At 41.7% G+C, this 25,680-nt stretch overlaps 2 protein-coding genes across 3 annotated transcripts; both read right to left on the reverse strand.

The window, feature by feature from the left end:
* Positions 1-2,150: 2,150 nt before the first annotated feature.
* Positions 2,151-6,616, reverse strand: LOC147861037 (SH3 domain-containing protein 2-like). 2 transcript variants are annotated; one of them, XM_087323175.1, is made up of 11 exons: positions 6,421-6,607; positions 6,055-6,150; positions 5,838-5,907; positions 5,250-5,398; positions 4,919-5,020; positions 4,592-4,801; positions 4,345-4,407; positions 4,054-4,233; positions 3,772-3,846; positions 2,261-2,413; positions 2,151-2,230 (listed from the first exon to the last, which is right to left on the reverse strand). In XM_087323175.1, the coding sequence occupies exons 1-10, from the start codon at positions 6,499-6,501 to the stop codon at positions 2,264-2,266; spliced, it is 1,176 nt and encodes a 391-aa protein (XP_087179301.1). In that variant the 5' UTR covers positions 6,502-6,607; the 3' UTR covers positions 2,151-2,230; positions 2,261-2,263. The 2 variants fall into 2 exon arrangements, with proteins under 2 accessions (XP_087179301.1, XP_087179302.1); XM_087323176.1 differs by having other exon boundaries at positions 2,151-2,413; positions 5,250-5,394; positions 5,834-5,907; positions 6,421-6,616.
* A 2,193-nt stretch (positions 6,617-8,809) lies between these two features.
* Positions 8,810-13,744, reverse strand: LOC147861038 (uncharacterized). Its single transcript, XM_087323476.1, has 10 exons — positions 13,436-13,744; positions 13,049-13,197; positions 12,834-12,928; positions 11,777-12,435; positions 10,561-11,358; positions 10,304-10,464; positions 10,096-10,172; positions 9,846-9,993; positions 9,604-9,753; positions 8,810-9,406 (listed from the first exon to the last, which is right to left on the reverse strand). The coding sequence occupies exons 1-10, from the start codon at positions 13,692-13,694 to the stop codon at positions 9,269-9,271; spliced, it is 2,634 nt and encodes an 877-aa protein (XP_087179602.1). The 5' UTR covers positions 13,695-13,744; the 3' UTR covers positions 8,810-9,268.
* Positions 13,745-25,680: the final 11,936 nt, after the last annotated feature.

A 25,680-nucleotide genomic window follows, 5' to 3' on the forward strand; every position in this document is an offset into this window, starting at 1 on the left:
GTGGATGTGAGCTAAGTCACATGGAAGTAGTTAGTACAATGACAAACAACAAGACGAGCTTTAACATACATTGATGTGTGCAATTTTCCTATTCAGTGAAAAATATGGTTTCTAGTTAGGTGCAACATATGTAGTATTAATGTGTGAAACATGACCCTCCACATTTTTCCCATGGAGGTATGGTTCTTTTGAAGTAGTATGATGAGGGGTTGATGATATTTCTCAACTTGGACTGGCATCCCATGGAGGTATGGGTGTAGCTTTTGGAATGACAATACCACTGCCCATAGTTCTGTTTCAATCACCGAGTAGTTTTACTCGGCTGCTATTATGACATGATTGATAATGGAGATGGGTTGCCAATGCCCCTCATCATCTCGCTATAAAAGGATGGCCCTCAAGCTGCATTAGAAGCATCAGTTTGGAGCATAAAGGGACGCCCAAAGTATGGGAAGGCGAGGGTGGCTGTGCTTTGGATAAGTTCCTTTACCTTTTGGAATTTTTGTTGACATACTTCAATCCAGTCATTTTTAGTGCCGTTCTTCAAGAGTTATCGTGCCCCATTTACATTTCTTGGGTTGAAGTTGGAGGTTATAGTCTTGGATGCATTGTAAGACTTGACAAAGCACCTAGAGGTGGTGGCACCTGTATGAGAATATCATCCAAGTAGAATATGACAACCCCTTCTTGGATGAAATCTTGAAATGTTGCATTGGCCATGCGCCAGAAGGTCCTACCCGCATTGGAAAGACCCAAGGGCATCCTTTGAAACTCTAACAACCCATGTTGGGTTCGAAATGTCATCTTATGTTTGTCATCAAGGTGTAGTGAGCCATTGGAGAGGTGTGTTCCTACTACAAAGATATGAAGTGCATGATGGATTGATTAGTATGTGTGACTCGGAGGAAGAGGTTCTTCATGGCTTGAAATATTTGTTCCATTTGAGGAGAGGGGCGGGAGTTCGTTCTAGCGAGCATCCATGGGGTCGGTGAGCATTGTAGAGTGCTCATGAGCAAACATGATGTACGACTGGGTTGAGGTTGAGGGGTTGGCTTAAGTGTGGGAGAAGAACCCGTTGTCTAACATTTGGCGCCTTGCATGGTTATTCCACAACATTAATAGTTTGTTGTCCTAGTTATTCCTACACATTTAGTGGATCATTATTATGGCCAATGGTTGGCTGATAATTTTCTGCATTTGCAAGTACATTTACAGTAAGTATTTCTATTGTATAACATGCACATTTTGTTATCCAAAAGATATTTCTTCTAAAAAATACAACACCATGAAAGTTCTCAATCTTTATGAATTGTTTATCCATGTGATTTTCTTGTAAGATAATTCCATCATTGCATACTATTTTCTTTTTCAGAGGATCCCAAAATCTATACCCTGTTTCGCCCTCATCACCATATGCTAGGAAAACGCATTTACATGATTGGGCTCAAGGTTTTTGAGTTCTTTACAAATGTGCGCAAAAAACCTTGCAACCAAACACTTCCAAGTGAGTATATGAAGGTGGCTTGAGGAATTCCTTTGCAAGAAAGAGTGCTCATGTAGATGGCATTCCTAATTCAAACTTATTTTGTGAATGATTGAGTGAGAAGTCATAGTACATGTTCACCACTTCTCTTTCGAACTAGTTGGGGGAGAAGTAGTTGTACATATTCACAAAGTCTCGTTTGGACTACTTGAGTGTGAAGTCATACACATCGATGGAAATGCATAATAAACAACCAATCCTTTGCAAGAAAGAGAGCTCATGGTAGATGGGATTCCTTGTTCAAACTTATTTTGTGAATGATTGAGTGAGAAGTCATAGTACATATGCGGAAAGCCTCTTTTGGACTACTTGAGTGAGAAGTCATACACATTGATGGAATTCAATTAATAAACAAACGGGTTGATAAGGGGCATTTGGGCAAAATACTTTTTTGTTAACTCCACTATCCTTCTATGCGGGGGGAATAAGGGTTCTAGTTTTGCACCCAAATTAGTTCATCCTCAAATTTAAGGGGGTGTATTCTACACATGTTCTCACCCTTATTTCTTGATCTCTGTAATTTTTGTCATTTCACTTGCTTCACAATTTTTTAATTACTCTTCCTTGCATTCTACACAATATAGAGTCAACGGAAATTGTTTACACATGATTCAATATAATGAATATAAACAAGGTTGTGCCAAAGAACATTACATGAAATAAAGTTAAGCGTTCATTTAGCTCAACTTCATATAACACTAATTATTTCAATGTTTTTTCTCATTTTATATGTTTGCCATTTGGCCTTTCTAGTGAGAAACCGGGTTCCATTAGACTAATTGGTACCTTGTCCCTTCTTTGCACATGTGAGGTAGGAAACCAACCACATTCCCCTTTACATTCTCCCTCTGCCCAGCCATTTGGGGATACCTACAAGAATAAATTGTTAGTGATCAAAACCATAAAAAGCTTTCATGCATAATATATGTTTGCTCTTATTGTTTTTCAAGAACTCATCATGAGTTGCAGATTTCTTGGTCACCATTTACACCCATTAATCAGGTACATTTTATGCAACTTAGTCTTGTCTGCATATTCCTAGGGCAATGGTCTTCTCTTTGTTTATGATAAATACAACTTTGCATTAGAGTATATCATACGTGATAAAAACATCCACAAGAAGTCTAAACATTAAAAAAGTGAAGTATTTGTGAATATTCATATCTTTGATACATTCACTCCATAATATTAGCATTGCAAGTGAAATTCATGCACACGTTACCGATACTAGTAGTGTTGCTATGAAGGATATTCCTTGGGATAACCATCCTAGGAGGTTGCCAACCCCATCAAGTATTGTCTATGTGGTTGGATTTTTAACAAGAAGGTTCATGAAATTGACGGACTAACCATTATAACCTTAAGATATTATAGGAACCTACAATCTTGCCAACTTGAATTTGTCTTCAGAATATGCTTGCTTGTTTTCAAGTCCATCTTTTTGCACACATTGTGCACTATGACGCTAACCTCAAGTCATGCTCTTGTTGCAAGTGTCTATACTAACCGGATAACCTCTCTTTTTCTTAATCTAAACCAAGGGCATACATTCTCCATACTCCCCTACACATACGTGGGTGTAGTATGCTTACCATATAAAACATGCATGTTTGAGAGCTTCATCACGATGTTTTGAAGCTATGTTGATAATAATAATATTATTAATAAACATGTTTAATTATAAGTATGAGATCTTGAAATATTCATAATTTAAATCTATCCCTTTTTCTTTTTGATTGAAAATGCAACATGAGGAGCAATTGGCATATTCCTTGTTTTTTTGCATTCAAACTAGGGGTGATGATGCTCATGAATGTGCTCTAGGTCACCCAAATGTAAGAGATATCCTCCCTTTGTTTCATGAGATGGTTATTCGTAATGGAGGAAGATATCCTCATGTTCATTTGAAATCACATGAGAGATGATGCATTTGTTATTAGTTCCCCCAATTGGTGGGTAGATAGATGAGTACACATGGAAATGAACATTTGGATCATTATCGAACGACATTGAAGCATGTTTTGTTGTAACTATCAATGTATGTGTTTACCATACATATGTACTTCAATACAATGTACCCAACCCGTAGATAATAATTGGAGCCCAAATATGAAGCAAATTTGAGAGAGCACAAGTAGCCATTCAATCCTAATGTAAGAGAACATAAAGCAACAACAAGGGTAACATATGAATGAACAAAAGTATGTATATGGATATGGATCGCTCACTTGACGAACTGCGACGATGTCTCCGAGTGTCAAAGAAAGTTCCCCGGGCTCTTGCGCCTCGAAGGAATGCATCACCTGCGCGTAAATCATATACATAGGGTTTAGGGTTTAGGGTTTAGGGTTTAGGGTTATGAATGACAAGCCCCTCCTCTCACACCCACACCATTACTAATAACTACAGCAGTTTGATCTTGTTATCCATTTGTGTACTCAAATCCTGTGGCACAGACCCAGTTTGATCTCTATACCCAGAGATTTCCATTGATACAACAACTACGGTACCTGAGCAAGGAAAGCTCCTCGTGCAGGCATGCCGGTTTCGTGTAGGCCGGCATTCGGCTTGAGTTTGCCTTTGCCGGACGATGATGACCTTGGTGTGGATGGGGCATGGCTAGAATCTGGAGAGCTGCGGATGGAGGGAGCACCACCATGATGCTGCTGCTGCTTGTCAAAAGAGACCATCTGATGTATGTCATGGTTCAACAGTATAACAATCAATCACATAAGAATACATGAAATCCCTTCAAAACAAACTTTTGACACATAGAACCTCATTCACAGATTTCTCTGCACCTGCATCTCTAGGTGCTGAAGGATTTGTAAGACACCCTCATGATATGATCGCTCCGCTTCTACCTGTCCCACAGTATTTTTATCGAGTTGTACAGATCAAGCAGATCATCATAGCAAGGCCACATACATTCTAACTTTCAAATCTACCTATCTATCTACCAATATAGATACATACATTCATACATACATAGATGGATAGATAGACAGACAGACAGATAGATTAGATAGATAGATTATGGGTAGTTACCATTGCAATAAGCCTTTGGAGTGTAAGCTTCTGTTGCTGGTTCTCTACTCCGACCATGGCGAAAGCGGCTTCCTTCCCCAAGGTTGCAAGTGCAGATTTGAGCTCCGCGAGCTTCGTTTCAGAGTCTTTAACTTTGTTGGTGCGGTACTCAGGAATATCATCGAGCGACGGCTCACATGACTTTGCCTTTCTCCGAGAGACTTCGATAGCCTGGTTTTTTACAAAGCTTCGAAATTCAACACGAATATTGAGAAAGGTCATGCATGGCATGCACTTAAATTCGTAGGAAGTAGACCCCCAAAAGATCAGAAGAGGGGAGGTTATAACCTTCGCTTCGACTTCTTGATACATGTGATCGTAGCGTTCGCACAAAGTTCTCGCATCTTCCAATCGCTCACTCACAACCATAGCTCTGAGAGGCTCTAGAACCTATTAGAAGCAGACCATTGTAAGTAATTATGTAAAGCTCTTATAGAAAAGACAAGTCTAGCATGCTTAATGCTTCTTTTAATCCCCTTTCTTTCTAGCAATATGCCACAATTTATCACGTTTGAGCAAGGAAACCCATCCTGCTACACAAATCGCATACAGTAGTAGATCATTTATATTTAACATCTACTGTGGAGGGGGCTTGTTAGTTTAGATCGATCAGTATTACCTGAGTTCGAAGAGCATGGTGCAAACTCTCTCTTTCTTTCTCCTTCTGTAGGTATAGCTTTCCGAGAACATATGCCACTCTGGATAGTGGCCATCTAGGATTAGGACCTTCCATGGCATAGGTTGTGCATTCTTCAGCCAACCTCCTAGCTGCAAATCATTGAATTACAGGGCATGAAATCAGAACTTGGAAGAAAGAGAAGGAAAGAAAGTCATTTATACAAAATTAATTAAATGCTATAATGATTGTGTCAAGAAAAGCTCGATACTGATTTCTTCGATTCAGGACATGGTTTCTTTTATTGTTCAAGTTGGGGATGGGATGGCATTGTGATCTCTAGTGTATACAGGCAGCCTGATCTTATATACACTAATTTGCATATAATATATATCTGCAAATAATAGGTATGGCATTGTAAACATTCACCAGATCAGAGGCTATACTTCTGTTAAATTATTGATTATTCTTCACATAACAAGAGGAGCGGACTACAAAGAGGATCAGGGGTGCGTAATGTAATGTAATGTAATATTACATGGCAGTATGTCTATATAAAAATGCATGGCATGTAATGGCATCTCGACATACATGCTTCGAGTTGTTTCGAGCCAGCAGATATGTAGCTCTCGATGCCCTTGATGATTTCCCTCTGGAAATGCTGCATTAAAGATACTTCAATTAGCCATTAACGCTAGTGTCGAAGTAATAATTATGATCCACCACTGTGGAGAAACATAATAAGCTATGATTCTTTGAATACCAATCAATATACACAGTATCAGGAAGCTGTCAGGAAATTTGGTACCTTCGCTGCTCGTGTGGATATGAAAAGCCCTTCGAGCTGTTGCCGCCGTTGAATCCTCCTAACCTTTTCTGATTCATTCTCCACATTCGGCAAAACCTGCACACCACCAAGTGGTGGTATACATGAGAAATAGTTAATACATTTGAGCCCCCCCTCAAACTACAGGCATCCAACAATATTTCCTTGGAACACATCTCAACATCATCAAATCTCCCCCTCAGTTCCTTCGAAATCATGATGCAAGAAGACGTATTCCTGCCGTCACTAATGCACCCCTTAATGCCTTAAGTAATGCTTAGTTAGCAAATTGCATTGCAATAGAAGGCGGAAAAAGAAAGGAAGAAATCGCGTTCCCTGTAGGATTACCTGCTGCCGCTGTGGGCTCTTGGATAGATTTTGTAGAACGTGATCTCTTAATTTGGTCACGCGCCTGCGTATCGCATCCATTATAGAATAACTCCTAACAGATATCCTACCATTATTGCCTCAATCTGCTGAAGAAGAAGAAGATCATCATCATCATCATCATCATCATATGTGCGACTAGAAGAAGCAGCGAAAGGACCTATATACGTACACATTCTACTGCAAGCTTCCGTCATGACAATGGAATGGTATATTCATTCATATGCAGTAGGGAAAGGGACATGGTATATTCACATCCTCCTAGAGAGACAGAGACAGAGATGCGATGCTTCTCTTGAGGAATTGCTTCCTCTGTACTTCTTCCTCATCAGAATAGAATTTAGGAGACTTGGCTCTTGCTAGCTTCCAATGCTATTCTTCATTTTCTTCTAGTTCTTGTTGTAGTAGCAAATTCGTCTTCTTCAAGCTCGTTGCAGTGGTAGCAGATTCGAGAAATTATGCGGGGATTGATAACGGGAAACTAAGATTGGTTCGCTGCCGTTTCACAAGAGTTTTAAAGTAGAAAAATTAGGAGGGACTCATCATCATAACGGCGACAAACTACCGAATGCCTCTTTTCTTGGAGTCTTGATTAGGTCTACCAATTAAATTTACAGTAGCCTTGAGAGGTTCATCCTCAGGAAAAGAGGAATTGAAACGTTAAAAATGCATTCTTAATTCTGAGGAATTATTCCGAGCAAACAACACGATCAAAGAAGGAGGCGTTGGATTCAAGTTTTTCATTGCAATGGAATATTTGGAAGGAATCAATCTCTAGAAACAATCAACCAGGTATATTTGGATTAAAGTAATAACCAGAATTGTGGAGAGAGATTAATCACACGAAACATGCAATTTGCGTGATCGGAAGGGAATATATTATTGTCCAAAACAATATAATATGTATATATATCGTGCATTTACTTAAAGCAGAGAAGGCGGCTTCATCATTCCAAAATGTTTACGCACATATTTGCACGTCACAGACTTATTATGCGAATGAAGATTATTGCAGAAGTGGAAAGCTCTAATACCATATTAAATGTAGGGGAAACAAGATTATATAACACAGATGAATATTTAATTTTCTATTAGTAGAGAGATTTGATGCTTTATCACAACAAAGTCTTGCATAAGTGAATAGATATTATAGCTACAACGGAGTGGTTAAAGTGAGATCTCTTCCTGAGAAATTCTCATATTCCCCTCTATATTTTTACAAGTTGTTAGTCCTAACAATTTAGATTTTGGAGATTGTGGTATTAGGCAAAGAAGAAGACTACACGTCTCTATATCCCCTCTGAGCATTACGTTTGCATTGCCTTGCCTTGTAGACCTTAGTCACAAAGCTTTGGCAATGGCCATGTCTAAACTTCACTCAAGCTTTCTTTTGTTGCTCAACATAATACATATGCCTTTCGGTTGAGAGTTTCAAACTCAAACCGTTTAAAAAAATTGAAATTTTAATCAAACCAAACCAAACCACGAAACTATCTAAACCAAACTATTACAAAAAATTCAAGCTCAAACCGAACAGTTTTAAACCATAGTTCCGCTGTTGGGATTTTGGTTTTCAAGTTTGGTGAAAATTCAAATTTTCACATTTTTATTTTTAAATTTTTTAATGTTTCTCAATTTTAATTTTTCAAAATTTAAAGATTTCTTTTCAAACATCAAAATTAGTCTTAAAATGTTCAAAACAATATTTAATAAAATTATGAGTGTCAATCCTAAACATGCAAACCATTTGAACCACGGTTTCAAACCATTTAAACCAATAACCAATCAACCGAATCAGTACAACCCCAAACCAAACCAAACCAAACCAAAAGGGACCATTTACAAAAACCTGAACCTGTACCAAATCGTTGCCAATTGTAACTTGCCGAGGAGGCTCAAGTGTTAAGTACGTACATTGCAACAAGGTCATTATTGGATGGTTGTGGAAATGCATGTAGACTAGTAGACTTTTATCATCTTTTTAAATCTCATGGTACACAAGTATACTTTCATACGTTGCACCTCCATACATTCATGCAATAACATATTTGACCTTGGAAACGCATTTATGGTTTTAACTTTGATTAGCCATCACATAACATCATAAATTTCCATATTCGCAATCAAGATCTCTCAAACAAATAAACTGTAAAAGCTCGACAAATTAAGGCACGATCCACCGAAGACAGATCAGCTAATAAGGTTTCGATGGGATGAGTAATATAACTTCACTGATTTTGACTTTATTAACTGTGTGGTAATTTCATTAGTAGTTGAATTGATTAGTGTTTATCGCCATTCAAAATAAGTAACTAATCAGTTTTTAACCCACACCACACACGGATGCCTGCATTCAAAGACCTGAGCATTTGATTCATTTGTAAACAGAAGTTGTCTATCTGATGGACAATTCCCTGTCTAACAAGATCTAATCGGATCATGTTGATGGATGTGCACAGCACCGCTGTAACCAAACACCAATTTCTTGAATCTCAAAACACTTCTTCTTGTTCAAAATATATATACCATGCCTGACTCTATTTATCATACAAATCCATGCTACTTATGTGACAAGTAATCATGGCAAAAGGTGTTATATGATACACACTCTTTAATAAGATGTAATATTTCCAGGTAATGGATCAGGAGAATGGGGGGGAACCGGGTAGTTACTCTCATGATCGATGGCATTACTCACTTGAACCCACAGCAAAGGCTGCTACTACGTCCGGCAGCTGTTGGCACAGGTGAGTTCCCCACTGAAGCAGTGATTACTGAATGCCAAATTACTCTCAGTTGATGGCATTACTCAGTTCATCGCGTGGCCGAGGGCACTAGTTCTTCTTCGCCTGCCGCCATTGGGCCTCACCTTACTGCTGCTATGGCTGCATGCTGTGCTTGACCCACTTGTATTGATAACCACATCACCTTCTAGTATCCGGAGAACCTTAACCCACACAACCAATGGCTATAGACGTTTAGAAGAGAAACAAAGGTTTGTGACCATAATGGTTGCATGCATGCATGTAGTGTTGGTTGGAGCCCATGAGTATGAATGCATGTTTTTATTAACTTTGTTTGAGCTAAGTAAGGAAGTTAATATATACAGTACCATAGATATATGTATTATGTGTGGATGTGTACCTGGGACATCCGAGGACGGAGATTTGGATCTTTTCGGAGACATAAAGATGCTGCATGGAGCATGCAGTAAACCTCATATTCCGAGTAATTTCCCATTAGAAGAGGATCAACTAGATCTTGCGTTGCATGTTCATCCAGAAGAGGACGTGCCTAATGCATTGTTATGGTTGTTCCATCAAGGTTACTACATTATTACCATCCCAAAGACAATGGAAGCATGCTAAGAAGAGTGTCACACTAACCCATTCAGTCAGGCATTGTTGACCTTTGGGTCGAGTAAGGTCCACCGCCTTCCGTCCAGTTGCTAACTCCACAAGAACCACACCAAAGGAATACACATCAGCTTTTTCAGTAATCTGTCCACTTTGTGCATATTCAGGAGCCAGATATCTGGTAAAGTGTGTTTTGTGGTTCATGTTAGATTCACACTACCATGATTATATATATGCCTATCACCAACATCATATACTCTCAGGATTATCATGGCATTACCCAAATGTACCGATAACCCGTGTTTGAACACCAAGATCACCATCAGGCTGCCATCTTGCTAGTCCGAAATCGCCTACCTGAAACATAAAGCCAACGAATTTGATGAGCAAAAAAGAAAGGTAGCCAGAAATTCTTGTTTCTCCCTCATAAGGATTTACATCCTTAGTAGCATTACCCCCTCGAAGCCCAAAAAATATAAAATGTTTACCATCGGCTCGAAATCATGGGTTAACAAAATGTTATTTGGCCTCATGTCACGATGAACAATGCAGCCAACACGGCATTCTTCATGCAAATATCTCAGACCTCGAGCTGCTCCGATAGCGATCTTCTGGCGTGCTGCCCATTCTAGACAGCCCTTATCTTTACCTAAAAATGAAGCATTAAAACCACTAAGAATGAGCTATAAAACCCTCTTCTGAGAGAGAGAGAGAGAGAGATGTTGCAGAAGGCATGTTTACTTACCGTAAAGGTGTGCATCCAGTGATGCATTGCAAATAAACTCATAGACAAGTAGCCTCCTCTTGTCTTCTATACAATATCCGATCAGCATGACCACATTCCGATGTTGTGCACAGCTTAGAACTTCGACCTCTGAACAGAACTCAATATCACCTTGAGTGCTAGCAAGCTTGTGTTGCTTGACAGCCACAGCTTGGCCATCTGCGAGGACCCCCCTATGTACACACCCAAAACCTCCCTCAGCAAGAAAGTTAGCTTGAGAGAAGCCACCTGTAGCAAGCTCCAATTCAGCATATGTGAACCTCCTCGGGGGCTTTCCAAACACTGGAGCCTTATGTTGACAAATAGAGCATAACGGTGGAGGTCCTGGAGGTATATTCTTTGATAAGAACACCGCTTTTCTCACACTCGAAGTACGGTCCAAATCCGAAAATGCAATGCCACTCCGTATCATCTCAGAGTCATGGTCCCAAGTAGAGTACTTGTCCAGAAAATTTTGAGTTCCCAGCACTCTTTCAGACTTCCCCATTTTATTTTGTACATGCCAATAGTGTTGTTTCTCATCAGCGAAAGTGTTTTCCTTTCGTCCTGCTGCCAAGCTCCCATGGTGAAGGATGATGCCGCCTTCTCTCACCCTGGATGATAACCTAGGAGGACCTGTGAACCTCTTGGAAAAGTTTAAAGGAGATGCAGGAGTAGAGGTGCATCTCTGATGTCCCCTGACCATTTGAGGTGTCACATTCGCGGAATTAGAGCTAATATTTGTTGTTCGCATTCGTGTGTAGCTTTCAGGTTGGGATGCTAAAATACAAGTCGAAACAAATCAGAACAACAAAAATTCGCATTCGTGTGTAGCTTTCAGGTTTGGATGATAAAACACAAGTTAAAACAAACGAATACATTCACAAGATTTCCTTAGAAAGCTTCTGACTATATGCCCAGATTGCAGTTTAAGTTCCTAATATTATGATCTTTGGTAGGCAAGCCAGATCATGAACTGCCTCGGGTCAGAGTGGGAAATTCCCCTGCCCCTACATTTACCATCTAGGAATGTGGATCATAGAAGCTCAAGATGTTGAACATCGGGCCAAAACATAGGGGACAGTATGCTCTTTCCCACATGAGCAAAACGTCTACAAGGTGTTGTGACATAGAATGTCTAAAACATGTTGTGGTACATTAGCTAAGATGAAAACTCAGGCTGGTAAAGCATAGTTACCACTTGTCAAGTTGCAATCTCCCCCCCATTGCTGAGAAGGCCTACAGTGTCTCACATTACAGATTTTAGTCCTCTGTTGATCAGGGCTGGCATGAGCTGTTCTGCATAATACAGACCGTCGTCTTGGGACGATGCCACCAAATGAGGCATCATCACTGCTAGTCTCATCGCAAGAGTTGGCATCATGAGGATCATAGTCAGAGGCTGAATCTGTTTCTATGACCAAGCTCTCATGGCCATCTCCATTGCGACCTGAACAGATTTTTCCAACTTCAGCACTAGTGAGGGGTGAAGTGAAATGCTCTGAGCTCGATGTCGACGATGTGCCCTTTTCAGTCGCAGTGAAAGGCGTTCTCCCTCCCGGACTTCCACAAGAATTGGCTCTTTCTGAAACAGTTAATGTGCCTGTTCCTCTAACATCATGAGGTTGTGGGATGAGATTTCTCTGTAAGACATCCTTTTCTATCTCTGCAATCATTGCATTTGCTGATATGGCAGTAGTTGTGGCATTCTTTTCAATGTAAGGATGAGCCCCATTTTCTGACCCTGCCCTAAGGTTGAGCCGTTGGACCTTTGCGTCGTTGCCATTGCGCTTCACGATAACTAGGTTGCATTGCAGCTCTTGCATGCAGCTCTTGGCCTCTTCTTTCCGCAGCTGGCTGCATTGGAAAACAAAGAGGTTAGATCCTAATCACAATGAGAAGGAAGTGCTACATCATGACATTAGAGACATCGCCCAGTATTTCGATCCCACGAAGTTATCCCATACAGATTCATGTGGTTAGCTTAATCCTTTATAGTCTAGCTGTATAAACATGGCAATCTAGTGGGTTCTGGTCTTAAGCAATGGCTGTATTTATTGCATGCACTATCAAAACAGTTTCTAGGACATTAAAATTCACTCTCCACAATCTTAAGGGTCAAAAACCACAGAATTCCCTGATAAAATAAGATGCTTGCATACACTAGTTAACGGTTGGAAAACTAACTAAAGGTTAAATTACTGGATTTCTTGTTTTGATACATAATGTATTAGATCCGAGAGAGTATTGTTTGCCTGTCTAATATAACCCAGGTTGCTTTTACTCTCTGAGCTTCAAGTGCGATTGCCCCATTTGTTGCACCGGGCACTACTCTCACATTTACTTTAACCTGTAAATAAGAACAAGAACGATGAGTATATATATACATACATGAGATTATGAAACTCAATTCAAAGAAATTTGAATCTTTGATTCTCAAGTAGTTATAAGAAGAATAAACATTCTTAACCTTCTTATAATAGCAAAGATTGTGGAGTTGTTGCATCATAGAAGAGCAAGAATCGGTTGCTTCCTCTTCCATCTCTCTTGCATTGCCTCCTTTACTCACTCGAGTGGCACAATCTCCAGTGAAATTCGGGAAACCCCATATCCTTCTCCCTGGAGAAACCAAATACGCCATTTAAAATAGTATGTGTGTGTATTGATGAAAGAAAGTTATATAGTGAGCTCCTCCCATTCATCACAATTCCATGAAACCATTATATATATATATGTATACACTCCAAAATGGCCTGAGATTCTCAGTCTTCTTAGATGGAAAGAGGGGGGGGGTGCATGAAATAGTGGTACTAACTGAAAATTGGTGGTTTAATTATAGAGTGTATAAATTAGTTACCATTCTTTCCTCCTTGCAACAAAGCAATCAAGCTTATGTGATCCCCTGCTTGGGCAACATTACTGAGGGCCCATTCCAAGGCATGTGGAGATACCCCTTTAGCTGCATTGACAGCAACAAGGATATTCTCTCCTGGAAACATCAACATGGGCGCTGCCGCCACCGCTGCTGCTGCTGCTTTGAAAGTGGGAGCGGGGCAGCAGCTGCTGCTACTCTTTTCCGTGCTGCTGTGAGGAGCTGGAGCTCGCCAAGGATTCATGTCACTGTTCCACTATCCTCTTTGCTTGCTTAGCTACTACTCTCATTGCTGAGAAAGGTTGAAAGACTGAGCTCTGGTTGCCATCCAAAGCCTTCTGCTGCATAGCGTGGTGGGCAGAGAGAGAGAAGGAGAGAAGGAGAGAAGGAGAGGATAGGCAGAGGTTGAGTGGTGGGTGCTATTGGGCGGGCAAGCTGCTGTAAAGAGCCCTGCTGCGTTTGTCAATGATTTGGACAACAAACCAACATCATATGGCGGAAATGACGGATAGAGAGAAAGAGAGAGAGAGAGAGAGGGAGAGAGAGAGAGGCGCGCGCGGACACACACACAAAAGGCAGAGAGGCGGGGGGTAGAGAGAGAGAGTGAGTGATGAGAGCGAAGCGTGTGTGGCAGCTGCTCGAGAACGAGAGAGAGAGAGAGTTTTATGATTACGGGGAGAGAGAGTGAGCGAGCGAGAGAGAGAATAGCTTTATCATTCCGGAAGAGAGAGAGAGAGAGAGATGTGGGGAGCTCGTACAGCTCCCGGGGCCCAATGTTCGTGTCCAGGCGGACAAGTGTGAACGCACATTGTCCGTCTCTATATACATATGTACATTGATTTATTTATTATGTATGTTTATACATATAGCTCACTCACAACACTTTGCGAGCTCCATTCTATATTCCTTGGGCCCATCCATGCACACGTCTTAAGCGTCGGGGGCCAAGACATGAATTGGCACCATCGCACGTCTGCAAATGCTTGATGATGCATGACACAACATTACCCCCCCCCCCCCCCCCCATGTGTTGCTACAATGTCGGGCTAATGATTGCCCATTATAAGAATGTCCTTATATACACACATCTCTAGGTTGTTGCACAACTACCCATAGGTGGTACTCCTCCCCTTTTACAGTGCAAAACCGTCGTTCTCTACCCCCGCCGTCAAGTGTTGATAGTGAGCAAGCACTATCCGAACCCACGGCTATGTCTTGAATGGATTGTTACTCCTTTGCCACTGATTTGAGGACTCATTAAGATGATCAACTCCTTCTCATTGGCATATCACCCGCGAGACAAACATTGTAAGCTCATGACAATGGTCTTGTGCTAGGGAGCATCAATATCAAGTAGATCCTCAATCCTAAAAATGGCCTAGCAGAGTACGTGTGTATCTCAATTCTTTCGAGTGAAGGTTATATATATGGTTATGCATCAAATATTCATGACAAAACTTTGGTTGGCATGTCCCATCATTACCTCAATTATTTGAATCACGTAAAATCATTATGGTGATCATTATTATGGCCAAGGCTATCAGTCATCAATTTAAACATTTGTTACAATCATCATTACATGATTTTCACGAGTACATTGTACAAAATAACATGCTCGAAAAGTTGAATTTGTGTGTCCGCATACAAAATATGGCTATCACCATTTGTGTTGTAGCAATTATGTTGTTACTCTTCTCAATGTATGATTTCATCCTGAGCCTATGCTAAGCCCAATGACGGTTGGAGTATTCATTGTTCCACACACCAATGGAATTATAGATTCCAACAACATTTGAGCTTAATATGCCATGTACAATACTCCCATGGGTCATTTTGTTCAACAATCTATGAACAAGACATAAGTTGAAGGCTATGGAGACAAAAAAATATGCATAGTCGAGACTTGACAAGTGCAAAATGTTGTTCAACAAAGACCGAAAGGTCAAGCATTCAACCTCTACATTTTGTGGTGACATTTAGCAAATTAGGGAAAATATATGTTGTAATAATTAAGGTGTGTAAAAATTGAAATTTCAAGGTAAGGCCTCATGTTGGCAGTCTAATAGTTTATTGTTGGGTTAAGTTGATTGTAAGGAAGTTCTCCTCATATTATTAGAATTGGAGGGTTCACATTAGCGCGCCCAATTGGTTTTACACCTTAGCGTGTTGACACCTCTTGGGGGAAAATATTTGTTTATTTTTCTCATATTTCCTTATGAGAATGAGAAATTTTCTTCAAGAGGGAGCAATATGAGGATTAGCATGTCGTTCAATGCCACAACAAGTGCGCATATGGGAAGCTTAGGGGTCAATGTGCAATATATTAATTTGGGGTAAAAATGTGATTTTGAGAGTATATTAAATGTTGTTTACATAACACGTGAATTCTTGAAATAATGTTTTTACTTTGTATGGACAAGTCAAGGTCACCGTTTTGGAAGTTAATGAAAAGACAATACCCAAGTGGTTGCACACAAAACATTTCTCAGTCGTGTTTGATGTGATAGTCTTAATTCATAGTAATGATACATGGCTCAAGCTTAGGGAGCAACCATGAATAATTTAGACAGAAATCAAGGAATGACATTATTGTTCATGTCAACCTTGTGGTTTTTAAAACGCTAACATTGTTACTATAGTCCAAAATCAACCATGAATAATTTAGACAGAAATCAAGGAATGACATTATTGTTCATGTCAACCTTGTGGTTTTTAAAACCATCTCATATGTCCAAAGGAGTAAAAACATAAGATGATTTCTTGATTATACTTTTTGACATAAATCCTTCAAACTCAATTTCTGTATAAGATTGAATGTTGCATGTAATCTCTTCGTTCTGATTGGTGGTAAGGATGCATCTTGAGGGCATGGATTTTGCAATTTCTCGATACTTGGGATCACTTTGCCCAACTTTACATGTAACAATTTCTCCAACCTCCTTCGCACACAATCTCATGTGTGAAGGGAGAAAAACACGTAAAAGCCAAGTTGTATAATAGGTTAAGGTGTCGGTTCAAGATGTAAGCAAAGGAGAGAAGCTTAAACCAACATTTGAAGAGAGTATAAGTGGTCAAATCTAACTAGTTGAACAAGAAAGTCAAAGGTTTGAACCTCATTAAAGCCATATGAGGGGGAAATGTGATCTCTAATACGCAAGATATAAAAATTGTAAAGAAGCGGATATGATTCTTGTGCAGCGGAAGAGATGTGTGTTACTTACTTGTATGTGTGAGAGGAAAGAGAGGAGAGAAGAGAAAGCACAATACGGATTAGATAGAATGGAAAATAGAATACTCAAGAAGAATGTGTATATTCACACCATATGAAGTAGGAGGAGAGTACTTTATATAAGGTCACCCTCTCTCTTCATTAACTCACTACAAAAACTACTCTCTCTTGGGGAATGTGAAGACTCGTAGTCATGGGAAATATGGAACTTATTAGTTATGTGTCATAGAACTTTATATATGATTCATGGAAAACACAAGATGGATTAGATAGAATGGAAAATAGAATACTTAAGAAGAATGTGTATATTCACAAGTAAAATAGTAAATACAAAATGTAGCATTACAAGGAGTCACAACCACACCATATGAAGTAGGAGGAGGGTGCTTTATATAAGGTTACCCTCTCTCTTCATTAACTCACTACAAAAACTACTCTCTCTTGGGGAATGTGAAGACTCGTAGTCATGGGAAATATGGAACTTATTAGTTATGTGTCATAGAACTTTATATATGATTCTATGACACATAGTTAATGTGTAGAGAGTAGCGGTGTGACTCTTGACCTTTGAGTGATCATAGATTCTCAAAGGGTGTGTTCACACGTTGCACTAGGTTGAGCTTGATTCTCAACACGCCCCCTCAAGCTCAACTCGGGTCGGTTCCTTTCGGTTAATGTCCGCTTCGGCTAGTATCTGGTTCGGATGATCTCCGGTGTCCACTTCAGCTCATACCCAATTTGGACGGTATCCGGTTCTCTCTTGTACTCCCCCTCAAGCTTGGCAAATCAGGGATTGTCAATCCAAGGTATGACATTAATTGCCGAAGCTTGTCGACTCCTAGGGCCTTAGTGAAGATGTTTGTTGTCTGAAGATTCGTGTTGACGTGTTGAAGGTCGACATCATCGGCCTGAACGTGGTCTCAAATGAAGTGATAGTGCACTTTGATATGCTTTGTGCGTGTGTGGAACACTAAGTTCCAAGCCAAATAGATATTGCTCATGTTGTCGCAGTAAAGGGGAGTCAGATCCTTGATGGGAACGCCTAAATCCTTCAAAATCCTCTTGAGCCATACGACTTCACATGCAACCACGATTGCGCCCCTATCTTCAGCCTCCGTGCTCGAAAGTGCGACGATAGGTTGCTTCTTACTACTCCAAGATATTGCTTCGCTGCCGAGCGAGAAGACAAATTCGGAGGTTGATCGTCGATTGACTCTATAGCTGGCCCAATCGGCATCTATGTACCCTTTGAGTCAGATTGGTGTGGCCGATTTGTAGAGAATACCACAATCCATTGTTCCACTCATGTATCTTAAAACTTGCTTAACACAATCCAAATGGATATGTCGTGGAGTTTGCATGAATTGGCTAAGGAGGTCGACCGGATAGTTGAGGTTGGGTCAAGTGATCGTGAGATAGATGAGACTCTCGATCAGTTGTCGATACTGAGTCGGCTTGCACTCGTCTGTGCCAGAGTCAATGTCTAGTTTGAGGTTTCGATTGAGAGGGGTTGCCACAGATTTGCACTCAATCATCCCAAACTTGTATAATAAGTTGAGGATGTAATGTCGTTGAGTGATCATAGTGCAGGCTAGAGTTAGAATTACATCAATGCCAAGGAAGTAATGGAGCTCCTTCATGTCCGTCATCTCAAATTTGTTGGAGAGGAGGGACTTCACCTAGTTGATGTCAACTAAATGCTCACCTCCAATAACCAAATCATCCACGTATAGGATTATGACAATCGGGCTTCTAGAGTCGTTTCGTACGTAGAGGGAGTTATCAGATTTCGACATTCAAAAGCCAATTCGATGAAGATATTGTGTTATCTTTGAGTGTCAAGCAGGCGGTGCTTGCTTGAGGCCGTAGAGAGGCTTCTTGAGTCAACAGACCGCTTTCGGATGAATGTTGGATTCGAAGCCGGGTGGTTGTACCATGTACACCTCCTCTTCTAATTCGCCTTGAAGAAAGGCCTTCTTGACGTCCATCTGGTGGAGATGCCACCCTTTTGCTGTTGCAAGTGTAATCACAGTCCGCACAGTCGTCATCTTTGCCACCGGGGCAAGGGCCTCTTCAGAGTCGACTCCATGTGTTTGCGCATATCCTTTCGCTATGAGTCGAGATTTGTAGCGGTTTATGGAGTCGTCGGCATTATTCTTCACCTTATAAATCCATCTGTAGCCAAATGCCTTCTTGTGCGGTGAGTGGGTAATCGTTGCAACCAAATCAACTAACAAGATTCTTGACCAAGGGGACAGACGGGATGAAGCTAACACATATACAAATTGTGAAAGGTTATGCTCAGGAGGGGCGAAGGGGGCCATGACAACAAGTCATAACATTGCGAAGTGCGAGAGAACAATATGGTGGATCAGATGGGGATGATGGCTCGGCTTGAAGGAATGGACGACTTGAAAATGGAGTAACAAAGACAGTGTGGGCAGGGCACAAGAAATGAGCAACTCTTTATGTTGCAAAGATGCGCGTGCATGCGTGCTTCGCTTGAACGAGACCACCGGGGTCTTAGACCAAGGAGGATTTCTGTCAAGTAATGGAGAAGAGGATGATGTGATTATAAGAAGAACAATAAGAAGTATAATAAGATTGATCAAAGATAAAATAAGATGAACAATAAGAAGTATAATTATAAGAAGAATTTTATATTTATGATGATGGTGATGGTGACTATATCCTCTATTGAGCCCCCTTACCCAAGCCCAATTAGAGGCTTTTATAGGGTTCTCCATGCTTGGGACATGCATAAAACCAAGGGCTAAAACCATGGTTTTGTGCACACGGTTTTGCTTATGACATGCACAAAACCATAGGCTTAAAACCATGGTTTTGTTCACACGGTTTTTTACATTTGTTTCCTATGGAATACTATAACAGGAAAATATAGTTTTAGAAAATCTAAAGCACTTGGTAGTAGCTTTAGTGGTAAGTTAATTGCCTCCTATCTTGGAGGTGTAAGGTTCAAATCTTATTTGCACCTCTCTATATGCACTCAATGCCATTAGGCCCTAGGATTATTTATTATTGATTTATTTTCATTTTTACAAGTATTTGTGTATTGTGCATGTATCCTCAAATTTTCACTTTTTCTCGCATTAAACACGCCACATCACGACAACATGATCGATATCAGGCTGTGTCACGACCATCACGTACATTAGGGAGCCAATTGTCGGTGCATATAGTACCGACTTCATAATTTCCCCCTTTGGACCGCATGTCGAACAATCTCACTAAGATAGCCAAGTATGAATAGGGAGCGGGGTAGAGGCCGATTTCGCCGATTGCATGTTGAAGCGTTCCAGGACACGTCCAATGTAGTCAGTCTAGGATAGAAACAATTGTCATTGATTACGATTCCGACTTATCTTCATACCAAGAATGTGTTGTGTCGGACCGAGATCCTTCATGGCGAACTTCAATTGCAGTTGCCGAACGAGTTTGCCAGCATGGCGTCCAGGAGGGATTAGCATATGGTCTACATAGATGATGAGGAAGATGGGTGATCCATCTCGAGTTGTTTTCGTGAAGAGATAGTGGTCCTCATCGCTCTTTGAGAAGAGGATCGATTGGATAAAGTCATCGAGCTTCTTGTACCACTATCGCAACGCCTATTTCAAGCCGTAAAGACTCTTCCTATGTTGGCAGACTAGATGTTCTTGGCCGGATGCCATGAAACCTTTTGGCTGCTCCATATAAATTTCCTCCTTAAGATCACCATGGAGGAAAGCCGTTTTGACATCTAGTTGAATCAACTCCAAATTTTCGGCTGCTACTACGCCAAGCATGAATTGAAGGGTTGTCATCTTCACCACTGGCGAAAAGATTTCGTCGAAATCAACACCGTGTTCATGTTGAAAACCCTTTGCTACTAATCTGGCTTTGAAATTTGGGTTGGCCGAATCAGACGTCTCCTTAATTCGATAGACCCACTTGCACGGAAGAGCACATCGATTTTTCAGCAATTTGACCATGTCCCAAGTCTTGTTTACGTGAATGGAGTTCATTTCGGACTCCATTGCCAGATGCCAGGTGGCCGAATCGACTGACGTCGATGCTTCTTCGTATGACGTCAGTTCTCCAGCGTCCATAAAGAAGATGCCAGGAGAGTATCTCTCCGAGGGTTGCGACATCTCTCGGATCTTCGAGGTATGACTGGACTAGTCGCATCGGGTGTCGTGGTCGGATGGTCCAAAGCCGAATCGTTTGGCTGTGCCCAGTCAAAATTCTCCGAGTCAGTGTTTGAAGGTTCAACTACCCGTGAGGTTGACCGTGTGTTGTGCGTTGGGCCTTTGTGAAGGGTTGGCACATTGGAAAATATTACCCTTCAGACTTCGATCGGCTTTTCGACCGATTGATGCATGGCCGACTCATTGAACAGGATGTCCGAACTTCAGACAATTTGTCTGTGTTTAGGGTCCTAGAGTCGGTATCCCATTTCGCCATCTGTTCCATAACCGAGGAAAATACATTTCCTAGATTGTGGTGCAAGTTTGCGGCAATCATCTTTCAGGACGGGGGCATATGCCTCACATCCGAAAATCCTTAGTTTGTCGTAATTCGGCTTACTACTGGTCCATAATTCGTGAGGTATTCGAAGTCCCAAAGGCCTACTTGGCGACATATTGATTATGTGTACTACCGTAAGTAGGGCCTTTGCCTAGATGCCATCCGACAGTCTAGAATGTTGGAGCATGGAAACTATGCGTTCTTGAATTGTCTGATTCATTCGCTCAACAATTCCATTCTGCTCCGGACTATGAGGTGTCGTGAATACATGTCGTATGCTGCATTGTCGGCAAAATTTGACAAATTCCTCTGATTTGAACTCTCCCCCGTTATCGAACCGAAAGCTTTTCAGTTGTCGGCTAGACTGATTCTCAACCATGGTGAGCCAATCAGAAAAGATTGAGAAGACACGATCTTTGGTTTTGATCGGATAAGCCCACACCTCCCCAGTCGAGTCGTCAATGAAGCTGAGGAAGTATAGAGCACCGCCGAGGGATTGAAGTGGCATAGGACCACATACGTCCGAGTGGACCAAATTGAGCGGACTCGATTCACTCGGGGTAGATGAAGGGTGTGTTACGGCTATTTGCTTGCCGTATTGGCAATGCTCGCATAACTGATGATCTGAGAAGGAGAGTTTGGGGATGTATCCGGCTCTAGATAAGTGCGTGATGTCGGCCTTGCTGAGGTGTCCGAGTCATCTGTGCTAGAGTGATGACACGGGAATGTCAACCAAAAACAGGTCACCCTCTCTAAGTATGACGTGCAAAGGATAGAATGAGTGTATCTTTGGTCCTCGAGCAAGCAAGAGGTTCCCTTTGTGGAGCATGCACCCTCCTAATGAGAAGCCAACATGGATGTTGTCTTCATCCAATTGTCCGACTGAGATCAATGGTCTTGAGAGCTCAAGTACATGTCAGACATTGCCTAGTACTAATGCAGAACCACCTACAAGGTTGAGCTCTACCGTGCCGATTTCCAATTATGTTGTCGTGTTGCGAATTTCCTACTCGTACTGAGTCAAAATGTTGGGCCGTGTATTGATGGAATTGGGATCGATGAGGAGTCACATGAAAGGACGCACCCGAATCTAAGAGCCATGTGCTCGATTCTTCAGTCGTAAGCAGAACTTTTGATGCGATTGGGTTCTCAATTGACAATATATTCGGGTCATTTGTCAATACTTTGGATGAAGAGTCGATGTAGTTGATCTCCTCGTGTCGACCACTCTTCTGCTCGGCTTGTTGAGCCTTATCGTTTTGGGCCTTGAGTGCACAACAATCGGCTTTGATGTGTCCGGGTTTCTTGCAGTAGTTGCAGGATGGATTATCCGGGGACTTGCTCCGACTTCGTTAATTGTTCGGTGGCCATGAAGAACTTCTTCCACGGTTGTTCGATCGATCGGTTGAACCTTGTACTACGTAAGCGTTGTTGGCTGAATCGTTAGCAAATGATTTTCTCCGAGCCGCTTCAGTCATAATTGCACTTGTGACTGAAGAGTACTTGACGGCTGTGGTCGAGGCATTGCACAGAGTTGTGACGAAAGTTTCCCACGACAAAGGGAGACTACTCATAAGCAACATTGCTTTTAGTTCATCCTCGATGATCGTCCCCTGAGCTGCAATTTGGGAGCTTAAGCTTTCGTACTCATTCAGGTGTGCTTGGACCGAATCTGACTCTTTCATCCAAAGGTTATAAAGGCGTCGAATCAGGTATATCTTGGTGGCGGTGACCTTCTTTTCGTAAGTGTCTAAACACGATTGCACCGTGAAGTACACAGAATTCGATAGGTGCATCCGAATGGTGGCGCGAACGATTCTATCGACCTTTTCCCATTCGAGCGGCTTGTATCCTTCTGGAGGGTCTTCATTCTCAATGGGGTCAATTTGCCCCTTGACTATTAAATAGTCCTACATTTGCTCCTGAAGTTTGATCCGTCGAACTTCCTTAGACTCATCTCTGACGAGCCGGATGTTGATGCCATCTGTGTTGGTTGAGTCGGCTTTGTCCAGAGTCAGCTACGAACTATGGTGGAGTTCAGCAACCAAGCTCACTTGATGTCGTTCTAGCTGGAGTTGGACACAAGTCGTGTCGGTTTCGAATATAGATGAATCATGTTCAGAGTGACTACATTCAACTGACTTAGTTAAATTAAACCCGTATTTGATTGTTTGATTTCGAATGTCGATTTTCCGAGATTTCCCAACATAGATTATGTGCGATTTTCTAGGCCAATCCTGTTTCGGGTAATTGCAAAGATGAGAGGGACGGAGCCTGTTGGTCCTCCTGAATGTCGTTCAACCAAATGAAACACAGATTGGAGTTGTCCCTAGAGTCGTGTTTGCTTCGAGTGGTTACGACAAGTGAGGAGATAGCGTCTGATGACCTATTCGATTTCTGTCTAACCAAGTGAGGCACGGATGTGGCCTGATCAAGAGAAGGGTCTCACTCCAAGCGACGACAATCATGGAGTCGAAGTACAGTTGACCGACTTACTTCAAAGGTGATTTCGAATAGTGGAGTGTAGACCTTCGGTTGTCTCTCTTCGTCAAATGTAATTTCAAGAGGAGTTGCCAATCAAGATCTTCAAGGTGTACAACAGAAGAGTTGCCGATGGAGGTTAGATAGATGGCGGCAGAATCAAACAAAATCAAGATCTGATACCAGATGTTGGAATCACTGTCATGTAATGCGGAACAAGATCAACACTCTTCTGGGATAAGATCGAGAAAGGATGCAAGATCGTAACTATGATGGCAGCAAAGACAAACAATACAACTAGTACGCAAGATGTCTTGACACTTAGGCACAATGTCAAGAGTATATTTCAACTTAAATCAACAACTTCTAAGTAGGTTACAAAGTTAGTTTATATATATTGACTGACTTAGGGCAACTGCCCTTCTCACTATTTACATAATATAGCCTAAGCCTAGTGTGTACAAAAGGAGACGGTGTGAATACGTCCATTAGAAGCCCGTATTCAACATCAACAACATGTAGTTGGCCAAGAATCCTGTATTCCATGCTCGCACTAAGCACATAGAAGTGCATTACCACTCTGTGCGTGAGTGTGTCTTGAGCGGTGAAGTCGAACTCCAGTATGTTCAAACCAATCGGTAGGTTGCCGACATATTCACCAAGGCACTCAAACTAGACAAGTTGTAGCACTTTTCGGGGATGCTTGGGCTACAACATCTCGACGTGCCGCACTTGAGGGGGAGAACAAGTGGGACAACTTGAGAAGAGAACGAAGGCCAGAGGAGAGCTGAAGAAGAAGCCAAATCGAGTAAGGAAGTCGAAACATCTGGGAAAGATGGAGGAGGCGGTAGAGGAGGCAGAGTCAAGAAGGACAGAGCCAACCGAAAGAAGAAGGCTAGGACCAGGACATGGACATATGTGGTCAAAGGCCAGAAGGAAGGTGAATCAGAGACAACTGATTCGGTCGAGGAGGTTGATTCGGGAGAGCCAAGTACATATGAAGGCCATGCGAACAAGAGGTCAACCAAAGCTGACACCGAAACGAAGGAGTAGATGGGTTGGGGGGCGCCAATGCCGTGAGAACGAGGGAGCTGAGAAGGGCCTGACGTGTGGACAAGCCAACCATAAGGGTCAAGGTGCAAGGAACTAGACGAGTCAAGGTGTGTTGGATCTAAGGGGTCGTTAGATGCGGAACCAGACTGGACAAGGAGCGTGAGCAAGGCGTGATGACGCCAGGAGGAGCTGGAAGCAAGAACCGGCGAATGCTGACTCGAAGAGTCGACCTCAAGTTGAGCTTGAGGGGGAGTGTTGAGAGAGCAAGCTCAACATGGGTTGGACCGGTTGGATAAGCCGGTAGGGCAAACCGGAATTGATCCGGTTGGCTAGGTCCTTTCCGGACCGGATGTCGTATCGACTAAAGAAGCCGAATACCGGATCCGTACCGAATTCAGAATGTCACACGTGCAGATTAGACCTATTCTAGTAAATAGGCCTAATATAGGTAGTTAGTGTCAGGAGCCCCTTTAAGAGCATTGAAGTACATGTCAGTACTTCATGACAGCCTTATCAGATGGGCTTGTATATATAAAGTGCACTTAAGCATTATTCTTTGTACTGAGCATTTTTTCCAGTAATAGATTTTTTGTTGTTTGCTCTCACTCAATCTTTCTCTCTTTCTTGTACTTTGTATTTTGTGTTAACAAACTGTTATGTTCAACTTCCGGATAACCGACCGACAGTCGGTTCCTAAGCTTCTGCATTTAACTTTTATAGTTGGGAAACCGGATGTGCTTGGGTGACCGAGCTCTCAGAGTTGGGTGACTACTGTAGGAATTTTTATTCACACGCTTTTTTATTATTATCCAAATTGGATGGTGTAGATTGCACATGGCCTCCTCAGCTGAGCGATTTGCACTGTTTGTGGCTGGGATTCCCTCGGCGCCGCCTGCCCTATTTGTGATTTGATAGCGGATAGGATAGACACGAGCGTATGTAT

This window comes from Azolla caroliniana, unplaced genomic scaffold (genome assembly GCF_043228905.1).
Source record: "Azolla caroliniana isolate FFs.n. ecotype wild unplaced genomic scaffold, voAzoCaro1.0.p SCAF_8, whole genome shotgun sequence".
In the NCBI taxonomy this organism is placed as follows: Eukaryota; Viridiplantae; Streptophyta; class Polypodiopsida; order Salviniales; family Salviniaceae; genus Azolla; species Azolla caroliniana.

Coding starts and splice junctions, on each gene's coding strand:
- LOC147861038 (XM_087323476.1), bottom strand. CDS start 13,694: ATGAATCCTTGGCGAGCTCCAGCTCCTCACAGCAGCACGGAAAAGAGT. Junction 10,173..10,303: donor CCCATGATTTCGAGCCGATG/GTAAACATTTTA, acceptor TTTATGTTTCAG/GTAGGCGATTTCGGACTAGC. Junction 9,754..9,845: donor AACAATGCCTGACTGAATGG/GTTAGTGTGACA, acceptor ACAATGCATTAG/GCACGTCCTCTTCTGGATGA.
- LOC147861037 (XM_087323176.1), bottom strand. CDS start 6,501: ATGGATGCGATACGCAGGCGCGTGACCAAATTAAGAGATCACGTTCTA. Junction 3,847..4,053: donor GAGGAGCTTTCCTTGCTCAG/GTACCGTAGTTG, acceptor ATTTACGCGCAG/GTGATGCATTCCTTCGAGGC. Junction 2,414..3,771: donor ACATCGTCGCAGTTCGTCAA/GTGAGCGATCCA, acceptor TTATTCTTGTAG/GTATCCCCAAATGGCTGGGC.